The sequence below is a fragment of the Leptodactylus fuscus genome, chromosome 11 (genome assembly GCF_031893055.1).
Source record: "Leptodactylus fuscus isolate aLepFus1 chromosome 11, aLepFus1.hap2, whole genome shotgun sequence".
NCBI lineage: Eukaryota > Metazoa > Chordata > Amphibia > Anura > Leptodactylidae > Leptodactylus > Leptodactylus fuscus.
Genome location: NC_134275.1, coordinates 58,198,407 through 58,224,276, shown reverse-complemented (window position 1 = coordinate 58,224,276; position 25,870 = coordinate 58,198,407). Strand labels below are relative to the sequence as shown.

Sequence of the window (25,870 nt, the reverse complement as noted above, 5' to 3'; positions counted from 1 at the left end):
AGAGCAACTGTGGGTTTTATTTGCTGACAGTAAAGTGTCTCATAACATATGGTAAGATGTTAATACATCACTGGTGCAAGGCTCAGTCTCCCTCCGCCATCCGTTTCAGATCTTCTTTAGAGAACCTGAAAAGATGCCATCCATTGTCCTCTGATAGGTTGGCAGCACCTCTCCTCTTGTAGAATTGTACGGAGGCCGTATTCCAACAAAGGACCAGAAAGTACATGGAGCTGCAGCGTTGTTCTAGGGATTCCTAGTAGCAAAGAGAATAGATGCTGTAAAGTGTAATGACACATTAGTTTAGTAGTAGTCTAAAGTGTACTGATCCTGAGTTACATCCTGTATTATACTCCAGAGCTGCGCTCACTATTCTGCTGGTATAGTCACTATGCACATGCAGTACATTACTTATCCTGAGTTATATCCTGTATTATACTCCAGAGCTGCGCTCACTATTCTGCTGGTGCAGTCACTGTGTACATACATTACATTACTTATCCTGTACTGATCCTGAGCTACATCCTGTATTATACTCCAGAGCTGCGCTCACTATTCTGCTGGTACAGTCACTGTGTACATACATTACATTACTTATCCTGTACTGATCCTGAGTTACATCCTGTATTATACTCCAGAGCTGCGCTCACTATTCTGCTGCTGCAGTCACTGTGTACATACATTACATTACTTATCCTGTACTGATCCTGAGTTACATCCTGTATTATACTCCAGAGCTGCGCTCACTATTCTGCTGGTGCAGTCACTGTGTACATACATTACATTACTTATCCTGTACTGATCCTGAGTTATATCCTGTATTATACTCCAGAGCTGCACTCACTATTCTTCTGGTACAGTCACTGTGTACATACATTACTTATCCTGTACTGATCCTGAGTTACATCCTTTATTATACTCCAGAGCTGCACACACTATTCTGCTGGTACAGTCACTGTGTACATACATTACATTACTTATCCTGTACTGATCCTGAGTTACATCCTTTATTATACTCCAGAGCTGCACTCACTATTCTGCTGGTACAGTCACTGTGTACATACATTACATTACTTATTCTGTACTGATCCTGTGTTACATCCTGTATTATACTCCAGAGCTGCACTCACTATTCTGCTGGTACAGTCACTGTGTACACACATTACATTACTTATCCTGTACTGATCCTGTGTTACATCCTGTATTATACTCCAGAGCTGCACTCACTATTCTGCTGGTACAGTCACTGTGTACACACATTACATTACTTATCCTGTACTGATCCTGAGTTACATCCTGTATTATACTCCAGAGCTGCACTCACTATTCTGCTGGTACAGTCACTGTGTACATACATTACTTATCCTGTACTGATCCTGAGTGACACCCTGTATTATACTCCAGAGCTGCGCTCACTATTCTGCTGGTGCAGTCACTATGTACATATATTACATTACTTATCCTGTACTGATCCTGAGTTACATCCTGTATTATACTCCAGAGCTGCGCTCACTATTCTGCTGGTACAGTCACTGTGTACATGCATTACATTACTTATCCTGTACTGATCCTGAGTGACATCCTGTATTATACTCCAGAGCTGCGCTCACTATTCTGCTGGTACAGTCACTGTGTACATACATTACATTACTTATCCTGTACTAATCCTGAGTTACATCCTGTATTATACTCCAGAGCTGCGCTCACTATTCTGCTGGTACAGTCACTGTGTACATACACTCACCGGCCACTTTATTAGGTACACCATGCTAGTAACGGGTTGGACCCCCTTTTGCCTTCAGAACTGCCTCAATTCTTCGTGGCATAGATACAACAAGGTGCTGGAAGCATTCCTCAGAGATTTTGGTCCATATTGACATGATGGCATCACACAGTTGCCGCAGATTTGTCGGCTGCACATCCATGATGCGAATCTCCCGTTCCACCACATCCCAAAGATGCTCTATTGGATTGAGATCTGGTGACGGTGGAGGCCATTGGAGTACAGTGAACTCATTGTCATGTTCAAGAAACCAGTCTGAGATGATTCCAGCTTTATGACATGGCGCATTATCCTGCTGAAAGTAGCCATCAGATGTTGGGTACATTGTGGTCATAAAGGGATGGACATGGTCAGCAACAATACTCAGGTAGGCTTTGGCGTTGCAACGATGCTCAATTGGTACCAAGGGGCCCAAAGAGTGCCAAGAAAATATTCCCCACACCATGACACCACCACCACCAGCCTGAACCGTTGATACAAGGCAGGATGGATCCATGCTTTCATGTTGTTGACGCCAAATTCTGACCCTACCATCCGAATGTCGCAGCAGAAATCGAGACTCATCAGACCAGGCAATGTTTTTCCAATCTTCAATTGTCCAATTTCGATGAGCTTGTGCAAATTGTAGCCTCAGTTTCCTGTTCTTAGCTGAAAGGAGTGGCACCCGGTGTGGTCTTCTGCTGCTGTAGCCCATCTGCCTCAAAGTTCGACGTACTGTGCGTTCAGAGATGCTCTTCTGGCTACCTTGGTTGTAACGGGTGGCTATTTGAGTCACTGTTGCCTTTCTATCAGCTCGAACCAGTCTGGCCATTCTCCTCTGACCTCTGGTATCAACAACGCATTTCCGCCCACAGAACTGCCGCTCACTGGATGTTTTTTCTTTTTCGGACCATTCTCTGTAAACCCTAGAGATGGTTGTGCATGAAAATCCCAGTAGATCAGCAGTTTCTGAAATACTCAGACCAGCCCTTCTGGCACCAACAACCATGCCACGTTCAAAGGCACTCAAATCACCTTTCTTCCCCATACTGATGCTCGGTTTGAACTGCAGGAGATTGTCTTGACCATGTCTACATGCCTAAATGCACTGAGTTGCCGCCATGTGATTGGCTGATTAGAAATTAAGTGTTAACGAGCAGTTGGACAGGTGTACCTAATAAAGTGGCCGGTGAGTGTATATTACATTACTTATCCTGTACTGATCCTGAGTTACATCCTGTATTATACTCCAGAGCTGCGCTCACTATTCTGCTGGTGCAGTCACTGTGTACATATATTACATTACTTATCCTGTACTGATCCTGAGTTACATCCTGTATTATACTCCAGAGCTGCGCTCACTATTCTGCTGGTACAGTCACTGTGTACATACATTACATTACTTATCCTGTACTGATCCTGAGTTACATCCTGTATTATATTCCAGAGTTGCGCTCACTATTCTGCTGGTACAGTCACTGTGTACATACATTACATTACTTATCCTGTACTGATCCTGAGTTACATCCTGTATTATACTCACTATTCTGCTGGTACAGTCACTGTGTACATACATTACATTACTTATCCTGTACTGATCCTGAGTACAATCCTGTATTATACTCCAGAGCTGCACTCACTATTCTGCAGCCTCGAAGGTTAAATTTGCATTTAAGTGCATGGAACACCACTGCAATGCTCATAATAAGTCCTATAAAAAGGTGTGTGACCACTGCAGCTCTCAGCATATAAAACATGCCAGAAGTCACAGCCCCATGCCAACAGCTAATCAGTGCGGTGCCCTATAGCTGTTCCACCACTAGTTTATAATGGTTTTGTTTTTTTTTAAAGTGGGATAACCACCATTAAGAATCTTTTAGATTCAACCTCTAAGTCTGGTCCTTGTATGCTCTAAAGATGCCATAGGCCTTTCTTAGCTTGTGTTAACCCTTAGTATGCTGGAGTGTGTATGTTGTATTTGATTGGCATTGACAGTAAGTTGTGTATTTGGGGTGACTTGACCGTGTCAAGTGGGATTTGTTTTCGGTGTACCACTTGAGCGCAAATAGTGGAATTAAATTAACCCTCTACAGTCACACATTGAGATATTGTGTATTTGACAGCGGCTACAGCAGGATCTGTACAGTCTGATTCCTATTACATACCTCCCAACTTTTGAAGAACCGAAAGAGGGACACGAGCCCCACCCACTTTTGTGTTGACTCCGCCCACTCGTTAATTTTTCATGTGCCCGCACACAGTATAATCCTCCTACAGTCACCCGTAAATTATATGTCCCCCCTCTATCTCTCCCCCAGTTTCATATACACCCTTCATCTGCCCCCAGTTTCATGTCCCTCTTCCATCTCTGCCCCCAGATTCATGTCCCACATCTCTTCCCCCAGATTCATGTCCCTCCATCTCTGCCCCCAGATTCATGTCCCTCCATCTCTGCCCCCAGATTCATGTCCTCTCCATCTCTGCCCCCAGATTCATGTCCCCACATCTCTGCCCCCAGATTCCTGTCCCTCCATCTCTGCCCCCAGATTCATGTCCCTCCATCTCTGCCCCCAGATTCATGTCCCTCCATCTCTGCCCCCAGATTCATGTCCTCTCCATCTCTGCCCCCAGATTCATGTCCTCTCCATCTCTGCCCCCAGATTCATGTCCCCACATCTCTGCCCCCAGATTCATGTCCCACATCTCTGCCCCCAGATTCATGTCCCACATCTCTGCCCCCAGATTCATGTCCCTCCATCTCTTCCCCCAGATTCATGTCCCTCCATCTCTGCCCCCAAATTCATGTCCTCTCCATCTCTGCCCCCAGATTCATGTCCCCCATCTCTGCCCCCAGATTCATGTCCCCGATCTCTGCCCCAATGTCATGCCGTCCTCTCCTTCATCTGCCCCCAGATTCACGTTCCACCTCCACATTAAACTTACCTTCTCCTCCGCTCCCTCGCCGCCTCTCTCGCTGACACATGCGGCTGAAGGAAGGAGCTGACACAGGTCAGCTCCTCGCTTCGCCGCTGCCCGCCTCTCTCCCTGACACACGCGGCTGAAGCTGCTCGCGTGCTCGCTTCGCCGCTGCGTCTCTCTCTCGCTGACACATGCGGCTGAAGCGAGGAGCTGACCTGTGTCAGTTCCTCGCTTCGCTGCTGCCGCCGGCTCCTGGCTTGTACATCGCGTCTACAAGCCAGCGAAGCTTCAGCCGCGTGTGTCAGGGAGAGAGGCGGGCAGCGGCGAAGCGAGGAGCTGACCTGTGTCAGCTCCTTCCTTCAGCCGCATGTGTGTTCAACTCAGATCTGCGTCCTCTGGACGCAGATCTGAGTTGAAATCGGGACATATCTCCCTCCAACCGGGACCGCGGGACATGTCACCCAAATCGGGACTGTCCCGCGGAAATCGGGACGGTTGGGAGGTATGCTATTATACAATATAAACAGAAGAAAATAAGTGAAATCTATAAGTAAGTGAACCCACCTGACTGATTTTCTTCAGTATTTCGGATCCGATTCCCATTCCTGCTTTGAAGAATGGATGCAATATTACTATACAGGATGGAAGTGCCGGCTCATGTACATAGAAGTGACACTGTCAAAAATTGTTCCCACCTCTATATGGCTCCATGACATAGAATTCCTCTAGTTGTAGTGACCTCCCAGCCCAGGGATCGTACGTGAAATAATACATGGCGAATCCGATTTTTGCACTTCCTGTAAGAAGAGGTCAGTGATTGTTGGCCATGTTATCTAGACACACTTATGGTATCGTAGAATCTGGCCTTAAGACCCCACTTACCAGTGCTGCCCCCTGTGTCTGGTAGCTCCGCTATAAGGCAGTAATAATAGGGAAGTTCTCCAAAGCCGTCTTCAAGTAAATCTGCCAGATGCAAAAAAGAGAGACCGGACTGTAATTCATGAGCAGCCGGAACCTGAACTGGCTAAAGTACGCATGCAGTCCTATGTAAATGACATCTCTGCAACTTACTATTATGCTCTCATGGACAAAAAAAATCTGGGGTGGACTAAACCCTTCTCAGTGTGATGTACTGATGGAAGTGATGACTGTATTACAGCCAAAGGAAGGATATATACAGGCTGTGTATGGTATATAGCAGTATATTTACTACAGATGTTACACCTGTAGTCTGGATACAAGATGAGATACGGCAGGACATGGAGGTATATACAGGCTCTGTATGGTATATAGCAGTACATTTACCACAGATGTTACACCTGTAGTCTGGATACAAGATGAGATATGGCAGGACATGGAGGTATATACAGGCTCTGTATGGTATATAGCAGTACATTTACCACAGATATTACACCTGTAGCCTGGATACAAGATGAGATACAGAAGGACATGGAGGTATATACAGGCTCTGTATGGTATATAGCAGTACATTTACCACAGATGTTACACCTGTAGTCTGGATACAAGATGAGATATGGCAGGACATGGAGGTATATATAGGATCTGTATGGTATATAGCAGTACATTTACCACAGATGTTACACCTGTAGTCTGGATACAAGATGAGATACGGCAGGACATGGAGGTATATACAGGCTGTGTATGGTATATAGCAGTACATTTACCACAGATATTACACCTGTAGTCTGGATACAAGATGAGATACAGAAGGACATGGAGGTATATACAGGCTCTGTATGGTATATAGCAGTACATTTACCACAGATGTTACACCTGTAGCCTGGATACAAGATGAGATACAGAAGGACATGGAGGTATATACAGGCTCTGTATGGTATATAGCAGTACATTTACCACAGATATTACACCTGTAGCCTGGATACAAGGTGAGATACAGCAGGACATGGAGGTATATACAGGCTCTGTATGGTATATAGCAGTACATTTACCACAGATGTTACAGCTGGGCCTGTAGATCCTGCACACTTGTAGGTTGGTGATGTCCCAGCTGGTCCCATAAATGGTAGAATGGTGATAAATCTGGAGACAGGGCAGGACCAGGAATTATTGTAATCTGATGGGGATATTCCTGGGAGACCCTTGTGTGTGTGGGCAACAGGAGCATTACTATATGAGGTGCAGAGGTAGCCACTGGCTCTTGGACCCTCAGGGGTCCCAAAGTCTCCTCTGCAACATATGAAGACCCCATTATTATAGATAACATATGGTAAGTGGGGGCTCATTACATATTTTGCAGTGGGGCCCAGGAGGTTCAAGATATACCTCTGGTGGCAAACATTACCCTGCTGAAAGATGCCTGTTATCTGCCCTGCCATGAGAGACAACACATTGCCTGTATAGTGTCCTGTACATATCATATTAGTGTCCTCATATCACTACTAGGGGCGTCATAAGCAATGGCTCCCCAGATCATCACACCAGCAGTTACCCCACAGCAAGGACAAGATGGAAGATCTTACCATGAGGTCTCCATACTCAAACCTGAACTTCATGAGATCCCCAACAGGACCTGGATTTATCACTAAACACAATACGGTTTCAGTCTGTAATAGTCCAAGTTTCTTGTTTCTAACTGTCCAGAACCTGTTTACCGTATGTGTGCGCCCTCACGAAACTACTGCTCCTAACAACTAGGTCAGCAGTGTCTAGACGGCAGGTAAGTCAATGAGATGACAATCCTGCTCCCATTCCAATATTGTGTCCCCTTTCAAAGTCTGTCAACTGGGCAAAATGTCTTTGAATGCGTCAAAGAAGCATATGTAGCAGTCATTGACCTCTTACTAAGACTTACACTACCCAAAAGTAGCTTCTGAGGGCATTAGAGGAAACACTTTTACATGCTCTTGTGGCAGGATCCAGTGACTAACCAGACCACACCTAAAACCATGTACTGTACATATCTGCCTGAGACAGAACTGCACGATACCTGAATGCCTATTTGTGGGTCAATGATATTACTTTGTACTTTATTTTCTCATTTTCAAGGCGTTAGCTTGCTGTCATTGAATAGGAACCTACTGATACTCACTGTACAATAATATCAGTTTATGTCAGGCCTTGCTGTTCTCTATATGAGTGGTTAGCGCTGTTGCCAGATCCTGGATTTGACCAAGGGCATGGAGTTTATGTCCTCCCCATTAATTGTCATTAGTAATGTGTCATCATCTCACCTTTCTCCGTTAAAACCACTGCATTCGGCATTTTCTCATAATCCGCAAGTTCCTATGGAATAAGAGATCTTTATTCACACCTGAGATTCAGTTAAATTCTAAAACTAATGACTAATCAGAGCAGCACAGAGTATTTCTGGACAGGAGTGTGCTGATCATGTAAGTGAGGGCCATATGAATGATGCTTTAAGAATAGAGATGAGCGAACACTAAAATGTTCGAGGTTCGAAATTCGATTCGAACAGCCGCTCAATGTTCGTGTGTTCGAACGGGTTTCGAACCCCATTATAGTCTATGGGGAACAGATACTCGTTAAGGGGGAAACCCAAATCCGTGTCTGGAGGGTCACCAAGTCCACTATGACACCCCAGGAAATGATGCCAACACCTCTGGAATGACACTGGGACAGCAGGGGAAGCATGTCTGGGGGCATCTAACACACCAAAGACCCTCTATTACCCCAACATCACAGCCTAACAACTACACACTTTACACACTCAATACCACCTCTCTGACAGTAGGAAAACACCTTGAAACATGTGTATTTGGCACTTGCAGTGAGGAGAGCTTGTCACCAGCAGTGAATTTGGCCCTTGTAGTAAGTTGAGGTTGGCACCAACATTTGTTTTGAAAATCAGGGTGGATTGAGCCTCTAACCAGCAGAGTTTGGGCAAATTCATGGTGGAGGGAGCCTCTAAACACCCCAGTTTGGGCAAATTCATGGTGGAGGGAGCCTCTAAAAACCCCAGTTTGGACCAATTCATGGTGGAGGGAGCCTCTAACCAGCCCAGTTTGGGCAAATTCATGGTGGAGGGAGCCTCTAAAAAACCCAGTTTGGACCAATTCATGGTGGAGGGAGCCTCTAACCAGCCCAGTTTGGGCAAATTCATGGTGGAGGGAGCCTCTAACCAGCCCAGTTTGGACCAATTAATGGTGGAGGGAGCCTCTAACCAGCCCAGTTTGGACCAATTAATGGTGGAGGGAGCCTCTAACCAGCCCAGTTTGAACCAATTCATGGTGGAGGGAGCCTCTAAACAGCCCAGTTTGGGCAAATTCATGGTGGAGGGAGCCTCTAAAAAACCCAGTTTGGACCAATTCATGGTGGAGGGAGCCTCTAACCAGCCCAGTTTGGACCAATTAATGGTGGAGGGAGCCTCTAACCAGCCCAGTTTGGACCAATTCATGGTGGAGGGAGCCTCTAAACAGCCAAGTTTTGGGAAATTCATGGTGGAGGGAGCCTCTAACCAGCCCAGTTTGGACCAATTCATGGTGGAGGGAGCCTCTAAACAGCCAAGTTTTGGGAAATTCATGGTGGAGGGAGCCTCTAACCAGCCCAGTTTGGACCAATTCATGGTGGAGGGAGCCTCTAAAAAACCCAGTTTGGACCAATTCATGGTGGAGGGAGCCTCTAAACAGCCCAGTTTGGGCAAATTCATGGTGGAGGGAGCCTCTAACCAGCCCAGTTTGGACCAATTAATGGTGGAGGGAGCCTCTAAACAGCCCAGTTTGGGCAAATTCATGGTGGAGGGAGCCTCTAACCAGCCCAGTTTGGACCAATTCATGGTGGAGGGAGCCTCTAACCAGCCCAGTTTGGGCAAATTCATGGTGGAGGGAGCCTCTAAAAAACCCAGTTTGGACCAATTCATGGTGGAGGGAGCCTCTAACCAGCCCAGTTTGGGCAAATTCATGGTGGAGGGAGCCTCTAACCAGCCCAGTTTGGACCAATTAATGGTGGAGGGAGCCTCTAACCAGCCCAGTTTGGACCAATTCATGGTGGAGGGAGCCTCTAACCAGCCCAGTTTGGACCAATTAATGGTGGAGGGAGCCTCTAAACAGCCAAGTTTTGGGAAATTCATGGTGGAGGGAGCCTCTAACCAGCCCAGTTTGGACCAATTCATGGTGGAGGGAGCCTCTAAACAGCCCAGTTTGGGCAAATTCATGGTGGAGGGAGCCTCTAAAAAACCCAGTTTGGACCAATTCATGATGGAGGGAGCCTCTAATTAGCCCAGTTTGGACCAATTAATTGTGGAGGGAGCCTCTAACCAGCCCAGTTTGGACCAATTAATGGTGGAGGGAGCCTCTAAACAGCCCAGTTTGGGCAAATTCATGGTGGAGGGAGCCTCTAACCAGCCCAGTTTGGACCAATTAATGGTGGAGGGAGCCTCTAACCAGCCCAGTTTGGACCAATTAATGGTGGAGGGAGCCTCTAACCACCCCAGTTTGGACCAATTCATGGTGGAGGGAGCCTCTAACCAGCCCAGTTTGGACCAATTCATGGTGGAGGGGGCCTCTAAAAAACCCAGTTTGGACCAATTCATGGTGGAGGGAGCCTCTAAACAGCCCAGTTTGGGCAAATTCATGGTGGAGGGAGCCTCTAAAAAACCCAGTTTGGACCAATTCATGGTGGAGGGAGCCTCTAACCAGCCCAGTTTGGACCAATTAATGGTGGAGGGAGCCTCTAAACAGCCAAGTTTGGACCAATTCATGGTGGAGGGAGCCTCTAAAAACCCCAGTTTGGACCAATTCATGGTGGAGGGAGCCTCTAACCAGCCCAGTTTGGACCAATTAATGGTGGAGGGAGCCTCTAACCAGCCCAGTTTGGACCAATTAATGGTGGAGGGAGCCTCTAACCACCCCAGTTTGGACCAATTCATGGTGGAGGGAGCCTCTAAACAGCCAAGTTTGGACCAATTCATGGTGAAGGGAGCCTCTAAAAACCCGTTTGGACCAATTCATGGTGGAGGGAGCCTCTAACCAGCCCAGTTTGGGCAAATTCATGGTGGAGGGAGCCTCTAAACAGCCCAGTTTGGGCAAATTCATGGTGGAGGGAGCCTCTAACCAGCCCAGTTTGGACCAATTAATGGTGGAGGGAGCCTCTAACCACCCCAGTTTGGACCAATTCATGGTGGAGGGAGCCTCTAAACAGCCAAGTTTGGACCAATTCATGGTGGAGGGAGCCTCTAAAAACCCCAGTTTGGACCAATTCATGGTGGAGGGAGCCTCTAACCAGCCCAGTTTGGACCAATTAATGGTGGAGGGAGCCTCTAAACAGCCAAGTTTTGGGAAATTCATGGTGGAGGGAGCCTCTAACCAGCCCAGTTTGGACCAATTCATGGTGGAGGGAGCCTCTAAAAAACCCAGTTTGGACCAATTCATGGTGGAGGGAGCCTCTAACCAGCCCAGTTTGGACCAATTCATGGTGGAGGGAGCCTCTAAACAGCCCAGTTTGGGCAAATTCATGGTGGAGGGAGCCTCTAAAAAACCCAGTTTGGACCAATTCATGGTGGAGGGAGCCTCTAATTAGCCCAGTTTGGACCAATTAATTGTGGAGGGAGCCTCTAACCAGCCCAGTTTGGACCAATTAATGGTGGAGGGAGCCTCTAAACAGCCCAGTTTGGGCAAATTCATGGTGGAGGGAGCCTCTAACCAGCCCAGTTTGGACCAATTAATGGTGGAGGGAGCCTCTAACCAGCCCAGTTTGGACCAATTAATGGTGGAGGGAGCCTCTAACCACCCCAGTTTGGACCAATTCATGGTGGAGGGAGCCTCTAACCAGCCCAGTTTGGACCAATTCATGGTGGAGGGAGCCTCTAAAAAACCCAGTTTGGACCAATTCATGGTGGAGGGAGCCTCTAAACAGCCCAGTTTGGGCAAATTCATGGTGGAGGGAGCCTCTAAAAAACCCAGTTTGGACCAATTCATGGTGGAGGGAGCCTCTAACCAGCCCAGTTTGGACCAATTAATGGTGGAGGGAGCCTCTAAACAGCCAAGTTTGGACCAATTCATGGTGGAGGGAGCCTCTAAAAACCCCAGTTTGGACCAATTCATGGTGGAGGGAGCCTCTAACCAGCCCAGTTTGGACCAATTAATGGTGGAGGGAGCCTCTAACCAGCCCAGTTTGGACCAATTAATGGTGGAGGGAGCCTCTAACCACCCCAGTTTGGACCAATTCATGGTGGAGGGAGCCTCTAAACAGCCAAGTTTGGACCAATTCATGGTGAAGGGAGCCTCTAAAAACCCGTTTGGACCAATTCATGGTGGAGGGAGCCTCTAACCAGCCCAGTTTGGGCAAATTCATGGTGGAGGGAGCCTCTAAACAGCCCAGTTTGGGCAAATTCATGGTGGAGGGAGCCTCTAACCAGCCCAGTTTGGACCAATTAATGGTGGAGGGAGCCTCTAACCAGCCCAGTTTGGACCAATTAATGGTGGAGGGAGCCTCTAACCACCCCAGTTTGGACCAATTAATGGTGGAGGGAGCCTCTAACCAGCCCAGTTTGGACCAATTCATGGTGGAGGGAGCCTCTAAACAGCCAAGTTTTGGGAAATTCATGGTGGAGGGAGCCTCTAACCAGCCCAGTTTGGACCAATTCATGGTGGAGGGAGCCTCTAAACAGCCAAGTTTTGGGAAATTCATGGTGGAGGGAGCCTCTAACCAGCCCAGTTTGGACCAATTCATGGTGGAGGGAGCCTCTAAAAAACCCAGTTTGGACCAATTCATGGTGGAGGGAGCCTCTAAACAGCCCAGTTTGGGCAAATTCATGGTGGAGGGAGCCTCTAACCAGCCCAGTTTGGACCAATTAATGGTGGAGGGAGCCTCTAAACAGCCCAGTTTGGGCAAATTCATGGTGGAGGGAGCCTCTAACCAGCCCAGTTTGGACCAATTCATGGTGGAGGGAGCCTCTAACCAGCCCAGTTTGGGCAAATTCATGGTGGAGGGAGCCTCTAAAAAACCCAGTTTGGACCAATTCATGGTGGAGGGAGCCTCTAACCAGCCCAGTTTGGGCAAATTCATGGTGGAGGGAGCCTCTAACCAGCCCAGTTTGGACCAATTAATGGTGGAGGGAGCCTCTAACCAGCCCAGTTTGGACCAATTCATGGTGGAGGGAGCCTCTAACCAGCCCAGTTTGGACCAATTAATGGTGGAGGGAGCCTCTAAACAGCCAAGTTTTGGGAAATTCATGGTGGAGGGAGCCTCTAACCAGCCCAGTTTGGACCAATTCATGGTGGAGGGAGCCTCTAAACAGCCCAGTTTGGGCAAATTCATGGTGGAGGGAGCCTCTAAAAAACCCAGTTTGGACCAATTCATGGTGGAGGGAGCCTCTAATTAGCCCAGTTTGGACCAATTAATTGTGGAGGGAGCCTCTAACCAGCCCAGTTTGGACCAATTAATGGTGGAGGGAGCCTCTAAACAGCCCAGTTTGGGCAAATTCATGGTGGAGGGAGCCTCTAACCAGCCCAGTTTGGACCAATTAATGGTGGAGGGAGCCTCTAACCAGCCCAGTTTGGACCAATTAATGGTGGAGGGAGCCTCTAACCACCCCAGTTTGGACCAATTCATGGTGGAGGGAGCCTCTAACCAGCCCAGTTTGGACCAATTTATGGTGGAGGGAGCCTCTAAAAAACCCAGTTTGGACCAATTCATGGTGGAGGGAGCCTCTAAACAGCCCAGTTTGGGCAAATTCATGGTGGAGGGAGCCTCTAAAAAACCCAGTTTGGACCAATTCATGGTGGAGGGAGCCTCTAACCAGCCCAGTTTGGACCAATTAATGGTGGAGGGAGCCTCTAAACAGCCAAGTTTGGACCAATTCATGGTGGAGGGAGCCTCTAAAAACCCCAGTTTGGACCAATTCATGGTGGAGGGAGCCTCTAACCAGCCCAGTTTGGACCAATTAATGGTGGAGGGAGCCTCTAACCAGCCCAGTTTGGACCAATTAATGGTGGAGGGAGCCTCTAACCACCCCAGTTTGGACCAATTCATGGTGGAGGGAGCCTCTAAACAGCCAAGTTTGGACCAATTCATGGTGAAGGGAGCCTCTAAAAACCCGTTTGGACCAATTCATGGTGGAGGGAGCCTCTAACCAGCCCAGTTTGGGCAAATTCATGGTGGAGGGAGCCTCTAAACAGCCCAGTTTGGGCAAATTCATGGTGGAGGGAGCCTCTAACCAGCCCAGTTTGGACCAATTAATGGTGGAGGGAGCCTCTAACCAGCCCAGTTTGGACCAATTAATGGTGGAGGGAGCCTCTAACCACCCCAGTTTGGACCAATTCATGGTGGAGGGAGCCTCTAAACAGCCAAGTTTGGACCAATTCATGGTGGAGGGAGCCTCTAAAAACCCCAGTTTGGACCAATTCATGGTGGAGGGAGCCTCTAACCAGCCCAGTTTGGACCAATTAATGGTGGAGGGAGCCTCTAAACAGCCAAGTTTTGGGAAATTCATGGTGGAGGGAGCCTCTAACCAGCCCAGTTTGGACCAATTCATGGTGGAGGGAGCCTCTAAAAAACCCAGTTTGGACCAATTCATGGTGGAGGGAGCCTCTAACCAGCCCAGTTTGGACCAATTCATGGTGGAGGGAGCCTCTAAACAGCCCAGTTTGGGCAAATTCATGGTGGAGGGAGCCTCTAAAAAACCCAGTTTGGACCAATTCATGGTGGAGGGAGCCTCTAATTAGCCCAGTTTGGACCAATTAATTGTGGAGGGAGCCTCTAACCAGCCCAGTTTGGACCAATTAATGGTGGAGGGAGCCTCTAAACAGCCCAGTTTGGGCAAATTCATGGTGGAGGGAGCCTCTAACCAGCCCAGTTTGGACCAATTAATGGTGGAGGGAGCCTCTAACCAGCCCAGTTTGGACCAATTAATGGTGGAGGGAGCCTCTAACCACCCCAGTTTGGACCAATTCATGGTGGAGGGAGCCTCTAACCAGCCCAGTTTGGACCAATTCATGGTGGAGGGAGCCTCTAAAAAACCCAGTTTGGACCAATTCATGGTGGAGGGAGCCTCTAAACAGCCCAGTTTGGGCAAATTCATGGTGGAGGGAGCCTCTAAAAAACCCAGTTTGGACCAATTCATGGTGGAGGGAGCCTCTAACCAGCCCAGTTTGGACCAATTAATGGTGGAGGGAGCCTCTAAACAGCCAAGTTTGGACCAATTCATGGTGGAGGGAGCCTCTAAAAACCCCAGTTTGGACCAATTCATGGTGGAGGGAGCCTCTAACCAGCCCAGTTTGGACCAATTAATGGTGGAGGGAGCCTCTAACCAGCCCAGTTTGGACCAATTAATGGTGGAGGGAGCCTCTAACCACCCCAGTTTGGACCAATTCATGGTGGAGGGAGCCTCTAAACAGCCCAGTTTGGACCAATTAATGGTGGAGGGAGCCTCTAAACAGCCAAGTTTTGGGAAATTCATGGTGGAGGGAGCCTCTAACCAGCCCAGTTTGGACCAATTCATGGTGGAGGGAGCCTCTAAACAGCCCAGTTTGGGCAAATTCATGGTGGAGGGAGCCTCTAAAAAACCCAGTTTGGACCAATTCATGGTGGAGGGAGCCTCTAATTAGCCCAGTTTGGACCAATTAATTGTGGAGGGAGCCTCTAACCAGCCCAGTTTGGACCAATTAATGGTGGAGGGAGCCTCTAAACAGCCCAGTTTGGGCAAATTCATGGTGGAGGGAGCCTCTAACCAGCCCAGTTTGGACCAATTAATGGTGGAGGGAGCCTCTAACCAGCCCAGTTTGGACCAATTAATGGTGGAGGGAGCCTCTAACCACCCCAGTTTGGACCAATTCATGGTGGAGGGAGCCTCTAACCAGCCCAGTTTGGACCAATTCATGGTGGAGGGAGCCTCTAACCAGCCCAGTTTGGACCAATTAATGGTGGAGGGAGCCTCTAACCACCCCAGTTTGGACCAATTCATGGTGGAGGGAGCCTCTAAAAAACCCAGTTTGGACCAATTCATGGTGGAGGGAGCCTCTAAACAGCCCAGTTTGGGCAAATTCATGGTGGAGGGAGCCTCTAAACAGCCCAGTTTGGGCAAATTCATGGTGGAGGGAGCCTCTAACCAGCCCAGTTTGGACCAATTAATGGTGGAGGGAGCCTCTAACCAGCCCAGTTTGGACCAATTCATGGTGGAGGGAGCCTCTAAACAGCCCAGTTTGGGCAAATTCATGGTGGAAGGAGCCTCTAACCAGCAGAGTTGTGGGAAAGCAGGGTGGAGGGAGCCTCTAACCAGCAGAGTTGGTGGAAATCAGGGTGGAGGGAGCCTCTAACCAGCAGAGTTGGGGGAAATCATGTTGGAGGGAGCCTAGTATTAGCAGAATTGTGCAACGCTTATGGTGGATGAGTATGAGGATGCGGAGGAATTGGAGAGGTTGAGTACAGACATGGAGTTTCATGTTGGGGTGCTTTACACAGGTGGGCACAAAAATGAAGGCTCTATCCAGTGGTGGTTCATTTTTATCAAAGTGAGCCGGTCGGCACTCTCAGCTGACAGACGGGTGCGCTTGTCAGTGATGATGCCACCGGCTGCACTGAACACCCTCTCAGATAGGACGCTGGCGGCAGGACAGGACAGCACCTCCAAGGCATATAGGGCAAGTTCAAGCCACAGGTCCAACTTCGACACCCAATACGTGTAGGGCGCAGAGGGGTCGGAGAGGACAGGGCTGTGGTCGGAAAGGTATTCCCGCAACATGCGCCTATACTTCTCACGCCTGGTGACACTAGGACCCTCCGTGGCGGCACTTTGGCGAGGGGGTGCCATCAAGGTGTCCCAGACCTTAGACAGTGTGCCCCTCGTTTGTGTGGACCGGTGAGAACTTGGTTGCCTACTGGAGGAACTGCCCTCCCTGCCGCCACTGTCACATGCTGGAAACATCTCCATCATATTCTGCACCAATTGCCTGTGGCAAGCATTGATGCGATTGGCCCTCCCCTCTACCGGAATAAAAGACGAGATGTTGTTTTTATACCGGGGGTCAAGGATAGCAAAGATCCAGTACTGGTTGTCCTCCATGATTTTGACAATACGCTTGTCGGTTGTAAAGCACCCCAACATGAACTCAGCCATGTCTGCCACAGTGTTAGTTGGCATGACTCCTCTGGCCCCACCGGAAAGTTCAATCTCCATTTCCTCCTCATCCTCCATGTCTACCCATCCGCGCTGCAACAATGGGACGATTCGAAGTTGCCCGGAAGCCTCCTGTATCACCATCACATCATCGGACAACTCTTCTTCCTCCTCCTCCTCCTCCTCCTCCATTAAACGCAGTGAAGCGGACAGATGTGTGGACCTACTCTCCAGCTGTGACGGATCGGATGCTATCCCTAACTCCTCTGTGTGATCTGAGTTATCCCTGATGTCAATCAGGGATTCTCTCAGAACACACAAGAGCGGGATTGTAAGGCTCACCATCGCATCCTCAGAGCTCACCCTCCTTGTGGACTCCTCAAAGACCCGTAGGATGTCACAAAGGTCTCTCATCCATGGCCACTCATGGATGTGAAACTGAGGCAGCTGACTTTGTGGCACCCTAGGGTTTTGTAGCTGGTATTCCATCAAAGGTCTCTGCTGCTCAACCACTCTATTCAACATCTGAAACGTTGAGTTCCAGCGTGTGGGGACGTCGCACAAAAGCCGGTGTTGTGGCACATGCAGGCGTTGCTGGAGAGATTTTAAGCTAGCAGCGGCTACTGTCGACTTGCGAAAGTGGGCGCACATGCGCCGCACTTTCACCAGTAGCTCTGGAACATTGGGGTAGCTCTTTAGGAAACGTTGCACCACTAGGTTGAAGACGTGGGCCAGGCATGGAACATGTTGGAGTCCGGCAAGCTCCAGAGCTGCTACCAGGTTCCGGCCGTTATCACAAACGACCATGCCTGGGCCCAGGTGCAGCGGCTCAAACCATATTGCCGTCTCATCGAGGAGGGCATCCCTCACCTCGGAGGCAGTGTGCTGTCTGTCCCCCAAGCTGATCAGCTTCAGCACAGCCTGCTGACGTCTACCAACGCCAGTGCTGCAACGTTTCCAACTCGTAGCTGGGGTCAATCTAACAGCGGAGGAGGAGGCGGTGGCGGAGGAGGAGGCGGAGGAGGAGGCGGTAGAGGAGGAGGAGGAGGGGGGTGTTCTTCTCGTGTCCCTGCCAGGAATGTTAGGCGGGGAGACGAGGTACACCGGGCCAGTTTGGGAAGCAGTCCCAGCCTCAACTACATTTACCCAGTGTGCCGTCAGTGAAATGTAGCGTCCCTGTCCGCATGCACTTGTCCACGCGTCGGTGGTCAAGTGGACCTTTGTGCAAAGCGCGGAACTAAGGGCCCGCCTGATGTTGAGTGACACGTGCTGGTGCAAGGCGGGGACGGCACACCGGGAGAAGTAGTGACGGCTAGGGACGGCATAGCGAGGTGCCGCAGTTGCCATCAGGTCCAGGAAGGCGGGAGTTTCAACAAGCCGGAACGCCAACATCTCCTGGGCCAGCAGTTTAGCGATGTTGGCGTTCAAGGCTTGCGCGTGTGGGTGGTTAGCAGTGTATTTCTGCCGCCGCTCCAATGTCTGAGAGATGGTGGGTTGTTGTAAAGAAACGCCTGATGGTGCCTTTGATGGTGCAGGAGAAGGAGATAAGACAGGACCAGGGGAGGATGAGGTAGAAGTCAACAAAGTGGCGGAGGCAGATGAAGTGGTGTCCTGGCTCGTCCTCTGGAGTGCATCGCCAGCACAGTCAGCAGTGGCAGTGGCAGAGGCAGAGGCAGAGGCAGTGGCAGTGGCGTGAACGGCAGGCGGCCTTTGTCCTGCCGTTGCTGCCTGCCACTGATTCCAGTGCTTGGATTCCAAATGACGGCGCATTGAAGTGGTGGACAGGTTGCTCTTCTCAGAGCCCCTAATCAATTTCGAGAGGCAAATTGTGCAGACAACACTATATCTGTCCTCGGCGCATTCCTTGAAAAAACTCCACACCTTCGAGAAACGTGCCCTCGAGGTGGGAGTTTTTCGGGGCTGGGTACGAACTGGAACATCTTGGGAGATTCCGGGTGTGGCCTGGCTTCGCCTAAGCTGCTGACCTCTGCCTCTGCCTCTAGCTACCCTTTTTGGTGCTGCACCTGCCTCAACATCCACACTACTTTCCCCGCTTGACATCCCCCCTGTCCAGGTCGGGTCAGTGTCCTCATCATCCACCACTTCCTCTTCCAACTCCTGTCTCATCTCCTCCTCCCGCACAATGCGCCAGTCAACTGGATGCCCTGACGGCAACTGCGTCACATCATCGTCGATGAGGGTGGGTTGCTGGTCATCCACCACCAAATCGAACGGAGATGGAGGAGACTCTAGTGTTTGAGCATCTGGACACAGATGCTCCTCTGTTAGGTTCGTGGAATCGTGACGTGGAGAGGCAGGTTGAGGGACAATGAAAGGAGCGGAGAACAGCTCTGGGGAGCAGGGACAGTTTGGGTTATTGTTCTGTAAAGCTTCGGAATTTTGGGAGGAAGGAAGACAAGACTGTTGGGTAATAGGAGGAGAGGAGGCAGAGTCTGACTGGCTGCTGGACAATGTGCTGTAAGCGTTCTCTGACAGCCATTGCAAGACCTGTTCCTGGTTCTCGGGCCTACTAAGGTTTGTACCCTGCAGTTTAGTTAATGTGGCAAGCAACCCTGGCACTGTGGAGTGGCGCAATGCTTGCTGCCCCACAGGAGTAGGCACGGGACGCCCTGTGGCTTCACTGCTACCTTGCTCCCCAGAACCATTCCCCCGACCTCGCCCACGGCCTCGTCCACGTCCCTTTCCGGGAGCCTTGCGCATTTTGAATTCCTAGTTAGAAATTGGCACTGTATACCAGTAGTAAAAATTGTGGGTGCACGTAACCCCAATATATTCTTTGAATTCCCAGTCAGACACTGGCACTATATGGCAGTAGCAAGAAATGAGGGTATTTGTATTCCCAATATACTCTTTGAATTCCCAGTCAGACAATGGCACTGTATACCAGTAGTAAAAATTGTGGGTGCACGTAACCCCAATATATTCTTTGAATTCCCAGTCAGACACTGGCACTATATGGCAGTAGCAAGAAATGAGGGTATTTGTATTCCCAATATACTCTTTGAATTCCCAGTCAGACAATGGCACTGTATACCAGTAGTAAAAATTGTGGGTGCACGTAACCCCAATATATTCTTTGAATTACCAGTCAGAAACTGGCACTATATGGCAGTAGCAAGAAATGAGGGTATTTATAACCCCAATATATTCTTTGAATTCCCAGTCAGACAATGGCACTGTATACCAGTAGTAAAAATTGTGGGTGCACGTAACCCCAATATATTCTTTGAATTACCAGTCAGAAACTGGCACTATATGGCAGTAGCAAGAAATGAGGGTATTTATAACCCCAATATATTCTTTGAATTCCCAGTCAGACAATGGCACTGTATACCAGTAGTAAAAATTGTGGGTGCACGTAACCCCAATATATTCTTTGAATTCCCAGTCAGAAACTGGCACTATATGGCAGTAGCAAGAAATGAGGGTATTTGTATTCCCAATATACTCTTTGAATTCCCAGTCAGACAATGGCACTGTATACCAGTAGTAAAAATTGTGGGTGCACGTAACCCCAATATATTCTTTGAATTACCAGTCAGAAACTGGCACTATATGGCAGTAGCAAGAAATGAGGGTATTTATAACCCCAATATATTCTTTGAATTCCCAGTCAGACAATGGCACTGTATACCAGTAGTAAAAATTGTGGGTGCACGTAACCCCAATATATTCTTTGAATTCCCAGTCAGAAACTGGCACTATATGGCAGTAGCAAGAAATGAGGGTATTTGTATTCCCAATATATTCTTTGAATTCCCAGTCAGACAATGGCACTGTATACCAGTAGTAAAAATTGTGGGTGCACGTAACCCCAATATATTCTTTGAATTACCAGTCAGAAACTGGCACTATATGGCAGTAGCAAGAAATGAGGGTATTTATAACCCCAATATATTCTTTGAATTCCCAGTCAGACAATGGCACTGTATACCAGTAGTAAAAATTGTGGGTGCACGTAACCCCAATATATTCTTTGAATTCCCAGTCAGACACTGGCACTATATGGCAGTAGCAAGAAATGAGGGTATTTGTATTCCCAATATACTCTTTGAATTCCCAGTCAGACAATGGCACTGTATACCAGTAGTAAAAATTGTGGGTGCACGTAACCCCAATATATTCTTTGAATTACCAGTCAGAAACTGGCACTATATGGCAGTAGCAAGAAATGAGGGTATTTATAACCCCAATATATTCTTTGAATTCCCAGTCAGACAATGGCACTGTATACCAGTAGTAAAAATTGTGGGTGCACGTAACCCCAATATATTCTTTGAATTACCAGTCAGAAACTGGCACTATATGGCAGTAGCAAGAAATGAGGGTATTTGTATTCCCAATATACTCTTTGAATTCCCAGTCAGACAATGGCACTGTATACCAGTAGTAAAAATTGTGGGTGCACGTAACCCCAATATATTCTTTGAATTACCAGTCAGAAACTGGCACTATATGGCAGTAGCAAGAAATGAGGGTATTTATAACCCCAATATATTCTTTGAATTCCCAGTCAGACAATGGCACTGTATACCAGTAGTAAAAATTGTGGGTGCACGTAACCCCAATATATTCTTTGAATTCCCAGTCAGAAACTGGCACTATATGGCAGTAGCAAGAAATGAGGGTATTTGTATTCCCAATATACTCTTTGAATTCCCAGTCAGACAATGGCACTGTATACCAGTAGTAAAAATTGTGGGTGCACGTAACCCCAATATATTCTTTGAATTACCAGTCAGAAACTGGCACTATATGGCAGTAGCAAGAAATGAGGGTATTTATAACCCCAATATATTCTTTGAATTCCCAGTCAGACAATGGCACTGTATACCAGTAGTAAAAATTGTGGGTGCACGTAACCCCAATATATTCTTTGAATTCCCAGTCAGACACTGGCACTATATGGCAGTAGCAAGAAATGAGGGTATTTGTATTCCCAATATACTCTTTGAATTCCCAGTCAGACAATGGCACTGTATACCAGTAGTAAAAATTGTGGGTGCACGTAACCCCAATATATTCTTTGAATTCCCAGTCAGACAATGGCACTGTATACCAGTAGTAAAAATTGTGGGTGCACGTAACCCCAATATATTCTTTGAATTACCAGTCAGAAACTGGCACTATATGGCAGTAGCAAGAAATGAGGGTATTTATAACCCCAATATATTCTTTGAATTCCCAGTCAGACAATGGCACTGTATACCAGTAGTAAAAATTGTGGGTGCACGTAACCCCAATATATTCTTTGAATTACCAGTCAGAAACTGGCACTATATGGCAGTAGCAAGAAATGAGGGTATTTGTATTCCCAATATACTCTTTGAATTCCCAGTCAGACAATGGCACTGTATACCAGTAGTAAAAATTGTGGGTGCACGTAACCCCAATATATTCTTTGAATTACCAGTCAGAAACTGGCACTATATGGCAGTAGCAAGAAATGAGGGTATTTATAACCCCAATATATTCTTTGAATTCCCAGTCAGACAATGGCACTGTATACCAGTAGTAAAAATTGTGGGTGCACGTAACCCCAATATATTCTTTGAATTCCCAGTCAGAAACTGGCACTATATGGCAGTAGCAAGAAATGAGGGTATTTGTATTCCCAATATACTCTTTGAATTCCCAGTCAGACAATGGCACTGTATACCAGTAGTAAAAATTGTGGGTGCACGTAACCCCAATATATTCTTTGAATTACCAGTCAGAAACTGGCACTATATGGCAGTAGCAAGAAATGAGGGTATTTATAACCCCAATATATTCTTTGAATTCCCAGTCAGACAATGGCACTGTATACCAGTAGTAAAAATTGTGGGTGCACGTAACCCCAATATATTCTTTGAATTCCCAGTCAGAAACTGGCACTATATGGCAGTAGCAAGAAATGAGGGTATTTGTATTCCCAATATATTCTTTGAATTCCCAGTCAGACAATGGCACTGTATACCAGTAGTAAAAATTGTGGGTGCACGTAACCCCAATATATTCTTTGAATTACCAGTCAGAAACTGGCACTATATGGCAGTAGCAAGAAATGAGGGTATTTATAACCCCAATATATTCTTTGAATTCCCAGTCAGACAATGGCACTGTATACCAGTAGTAAAAATTGTGGGTGCACGTAACCCCAATATATTCTTTGAATTCCCAGTCAGAAACTGGCACTATATGGCAGTAGCAAGAAATGAGGGTATTTGTATTCCCAATATACTCTTTGAATTCCCAGTCAGACAATGGCACTGTATACCAGTAGTAAAAATTGTGGGTGCACGTAACCCCAATATATTCTTTGAATTACCAGTCAGAAACTGGCACTATATGGCAGTAGCAAGAAATGAGGGTATTTGTATTCCCAATATATTCTTTGAATTCCCAGTCAGACAATGGCACTGTATACCAGTAGTAAAAATTGTGGGTGTATATAGCCCCAATTCTATTGCTAGGGGACTTGCAGGGTATTTCTGGGGTGAAGGTGGGGGGGCACACCGTTGGAACGGGTATCGGGGTATATATCGGGTATACGGGAATACACTGACAGTGTATTCCATTCAGGATCCTGGGAAAGCTGGGTTGCGGCGATTGAGCCCGTCAGTGCCACGTTACACTGACAAGCTTCTCCCTGGAATTTAGCTCTTACAAGAGCTGTTGGTTGTCTTCTCCTTCCTATCCTAGCCTGTCCCTGCCTACCCAGAATCTAAGCCCTAGCTAGCTGGACGGAAACCTCCGTCCTCGGTGAATTGCAAGCTCAGAATGACGCGAAGCTGGGCGGCGCTGTTCTTTTAAATTAGAGGTCACATGTTTTCGGCAGCCAATGGGTTTTGCCTACTTTTTTCAACGTCACCGGTGTCGTAGTTCCTGTCCCACCTACCCTGCGCTGTTATTGGAGCAAAAAAGGCGCCAGGGAAGGTGGGAGGGGAATCGAGTAATGGCGCACTTTACCACGCGGTGTTCGATTCGATTCGAACATGCCGAACAGCCTAATATCCGATCGAACATGAGTTCGATAGAACACTGTTCGCTCATCTCTATTTAAGAAGACTTTTCACTACCACTTTTTTACATCTTAGCCGCCCATCCACTGGTTCTGGCACAGTTGGAATTTTCTCTCTCACTCCCACCATTCCTGAGCAATCAGTGCTGTTAGTTTTGGTGCCTGATTTGCTATTTAGATTCTGTACTGTCAAGAGGGCGGTGTCAGGCAGGAGCAGACAAGGGGGTGTGATGCTGAGCTCTGACCACAGCTGCCTGTGATTGGAGCTCTGAATCAAACCCCCCCCTCCCTTCTGACACGTCAAACGCTAAAACTAATTGCAGTAGTTGTTCAGAAACTGTAGGGGCAGGAGAAAAAAATCAATTGTGCTGGAATCAGTGGGGTGGGGGGCTATTAACACATATTAGGAACTAGAGGGGATGAAAAGTTTTCTTGAACCTGTTCCAGGCCGCCCATGGACTATATACATCCGGGCAGTCCCTCTCTTGTTCTGTAAGGATGTAGCGGAATATCCTTGCAGTTTTCAGCAGATTCATGAAGTCGTGCAGCTGCTGAAACAGGGAACTAGCTGTAACTACGGCCGAGCTCCCTTAGAGAAGGCAGGGATGGTTTATTACTGTCCCTGCCTTCCCAATCGCTGTGTACAGGCAGGGCAGGAATTAAGAGGAAGGCTATGTTTTTCTTTTCTAATGCAACTCCATTGTCTATGAGGAAAAGCAGATGATTCAGGGCTCTGTCAGCTCCATCCTATACAGACTGGCTATGGTCTTGCTGAAACACTTCTAGCCTCCCAAGTCTGAACCCCCTTTTATGGTGGTGATGGTCCTCAGTGCCAATGGGCCCCTGTACAGCTGCACCTCCACCATCATTGCTTAAAATGCGGCCGTCATTTCTTCGACCTCTTACTTTGATCATCCGCAGAATCTCGGGACAGTCGTTTGGTTTGGCCTTACGAATAATAAAAGCAGGCTTGTCTGTGCCATGGTGACTGGTGCCAGCGGAGTCCTTGCTCCTCTGGGAATAGACTTTGCTAGATTCAGGATTTGTATTGCATATCTCCGGGACGCTCTGATTCTCCATATTGCGGTTGCTGATACTGGGCCTTCATCCAGATGTTGTCTCCAAGATCTTCTCTTCTGACACTTTACATCCTCGATATCAATAACTTGTGACTGGAGTAGTCAGGAGTCCAAGCTCCTCCATTGTGACTTCACCACCAGCTCACAATAGAGGCCACATCACCCTAACAACACAGAATGTCACACTGGACGTCACATCACACCAGCAGAAGCACAGTGTGTCTTACTGAAGGCTGACATGGTGACATATTCTCCATTCATTCCATGGTGTTGCACATTTGTGCTGTGGTTCACATACAGCATGGTGGCTCAGTGGTTGGCTCTGTAACCTTAGTATTAGAGTCCTGAGTTTGAATTCTAGGAATACATCTGCAAGGAGTTTGTATGTTCTCCCCGTGTTTGTCCAGGACAGGCTGTGGCCTAGAGAATACATGTGAGGTATCAGGAGATTAGGTGTGTATGGAGAGGACGGGTGAAAGATGATTAATTCTGTTTTATCCATATTGAGTTTTAGGAAGTCGGAGGATAAGAAGCGGCTATGGCTGACAGACACTCTAGTTCTCTGGATAGCAGAGAGGTGATTTCTGATGCTATCTCCGAATCACAAGTGTCAGTAAAGTGCTACAGATATCACAAGCCATCTGTCACACCTGTATGCTGCTAGTAGCTGTCTTATTTTAGAGCATTGTAACCACCAAGCTCATTGCCTATGTACTGTTCTTCAGTTACATCTGTGTCTCTGTCCTTCCACCATTCCTGAACAGAGAGTCACTGTGCTATTTGTTCAAAGGAACACACCAACACATCCCATGTCTGACCCAAGAAACTCTCAATGTAAGCTCTCTGACATAGGTACGCCCCCTGTGGCTAGTTTCAGGTACTTCTGCACAGAGGACTCTCTAGTCTAGTTTGATACAAAAACAATAAAGATATATCTGAAATGAGATGAGCAGGAAGCAGGAATAATATATAATGTCCAAAGGTCAATGACTGAAAACAGGACAAAGTATCAGGTGATAAGGAGATGGAGGAAGTGC

The 25,870-nt window shown here is 47.7% G+C and overlaps 1 protein-coding gene across 1 annotated transcript; it reads right to left on the bottom strand.

Moving 5' to 3' along the window:
- Positions 1–7: 7 nt before the first annotated feature.
- On the bottom strand, positions 8–24,834 carry SATL1 (spermidine/spermine N1-acetyl transferase like 1). The gene is made up of 6 exons (XM_075260894.1): positions 24,661–24,834; positions 7,891–7,942; positions 5,561–5,641; positions 5,374–5,475; positions 5,243–5,283; positions 8–253 (listed from the first exon to the last, which is right to left on the bottom strand). Exons 1-6 carry the CDS (start codon positions 24,832–24,834, stop codon positions 83–85), a joined length of 621 nt encoding a protein of 206 aa, XP_075116995.1. The 3' UTR covers positions 8–82.
- Between the last annotated feature and the right edge of the window lie 1,036 nt (positions 24,835–25,870).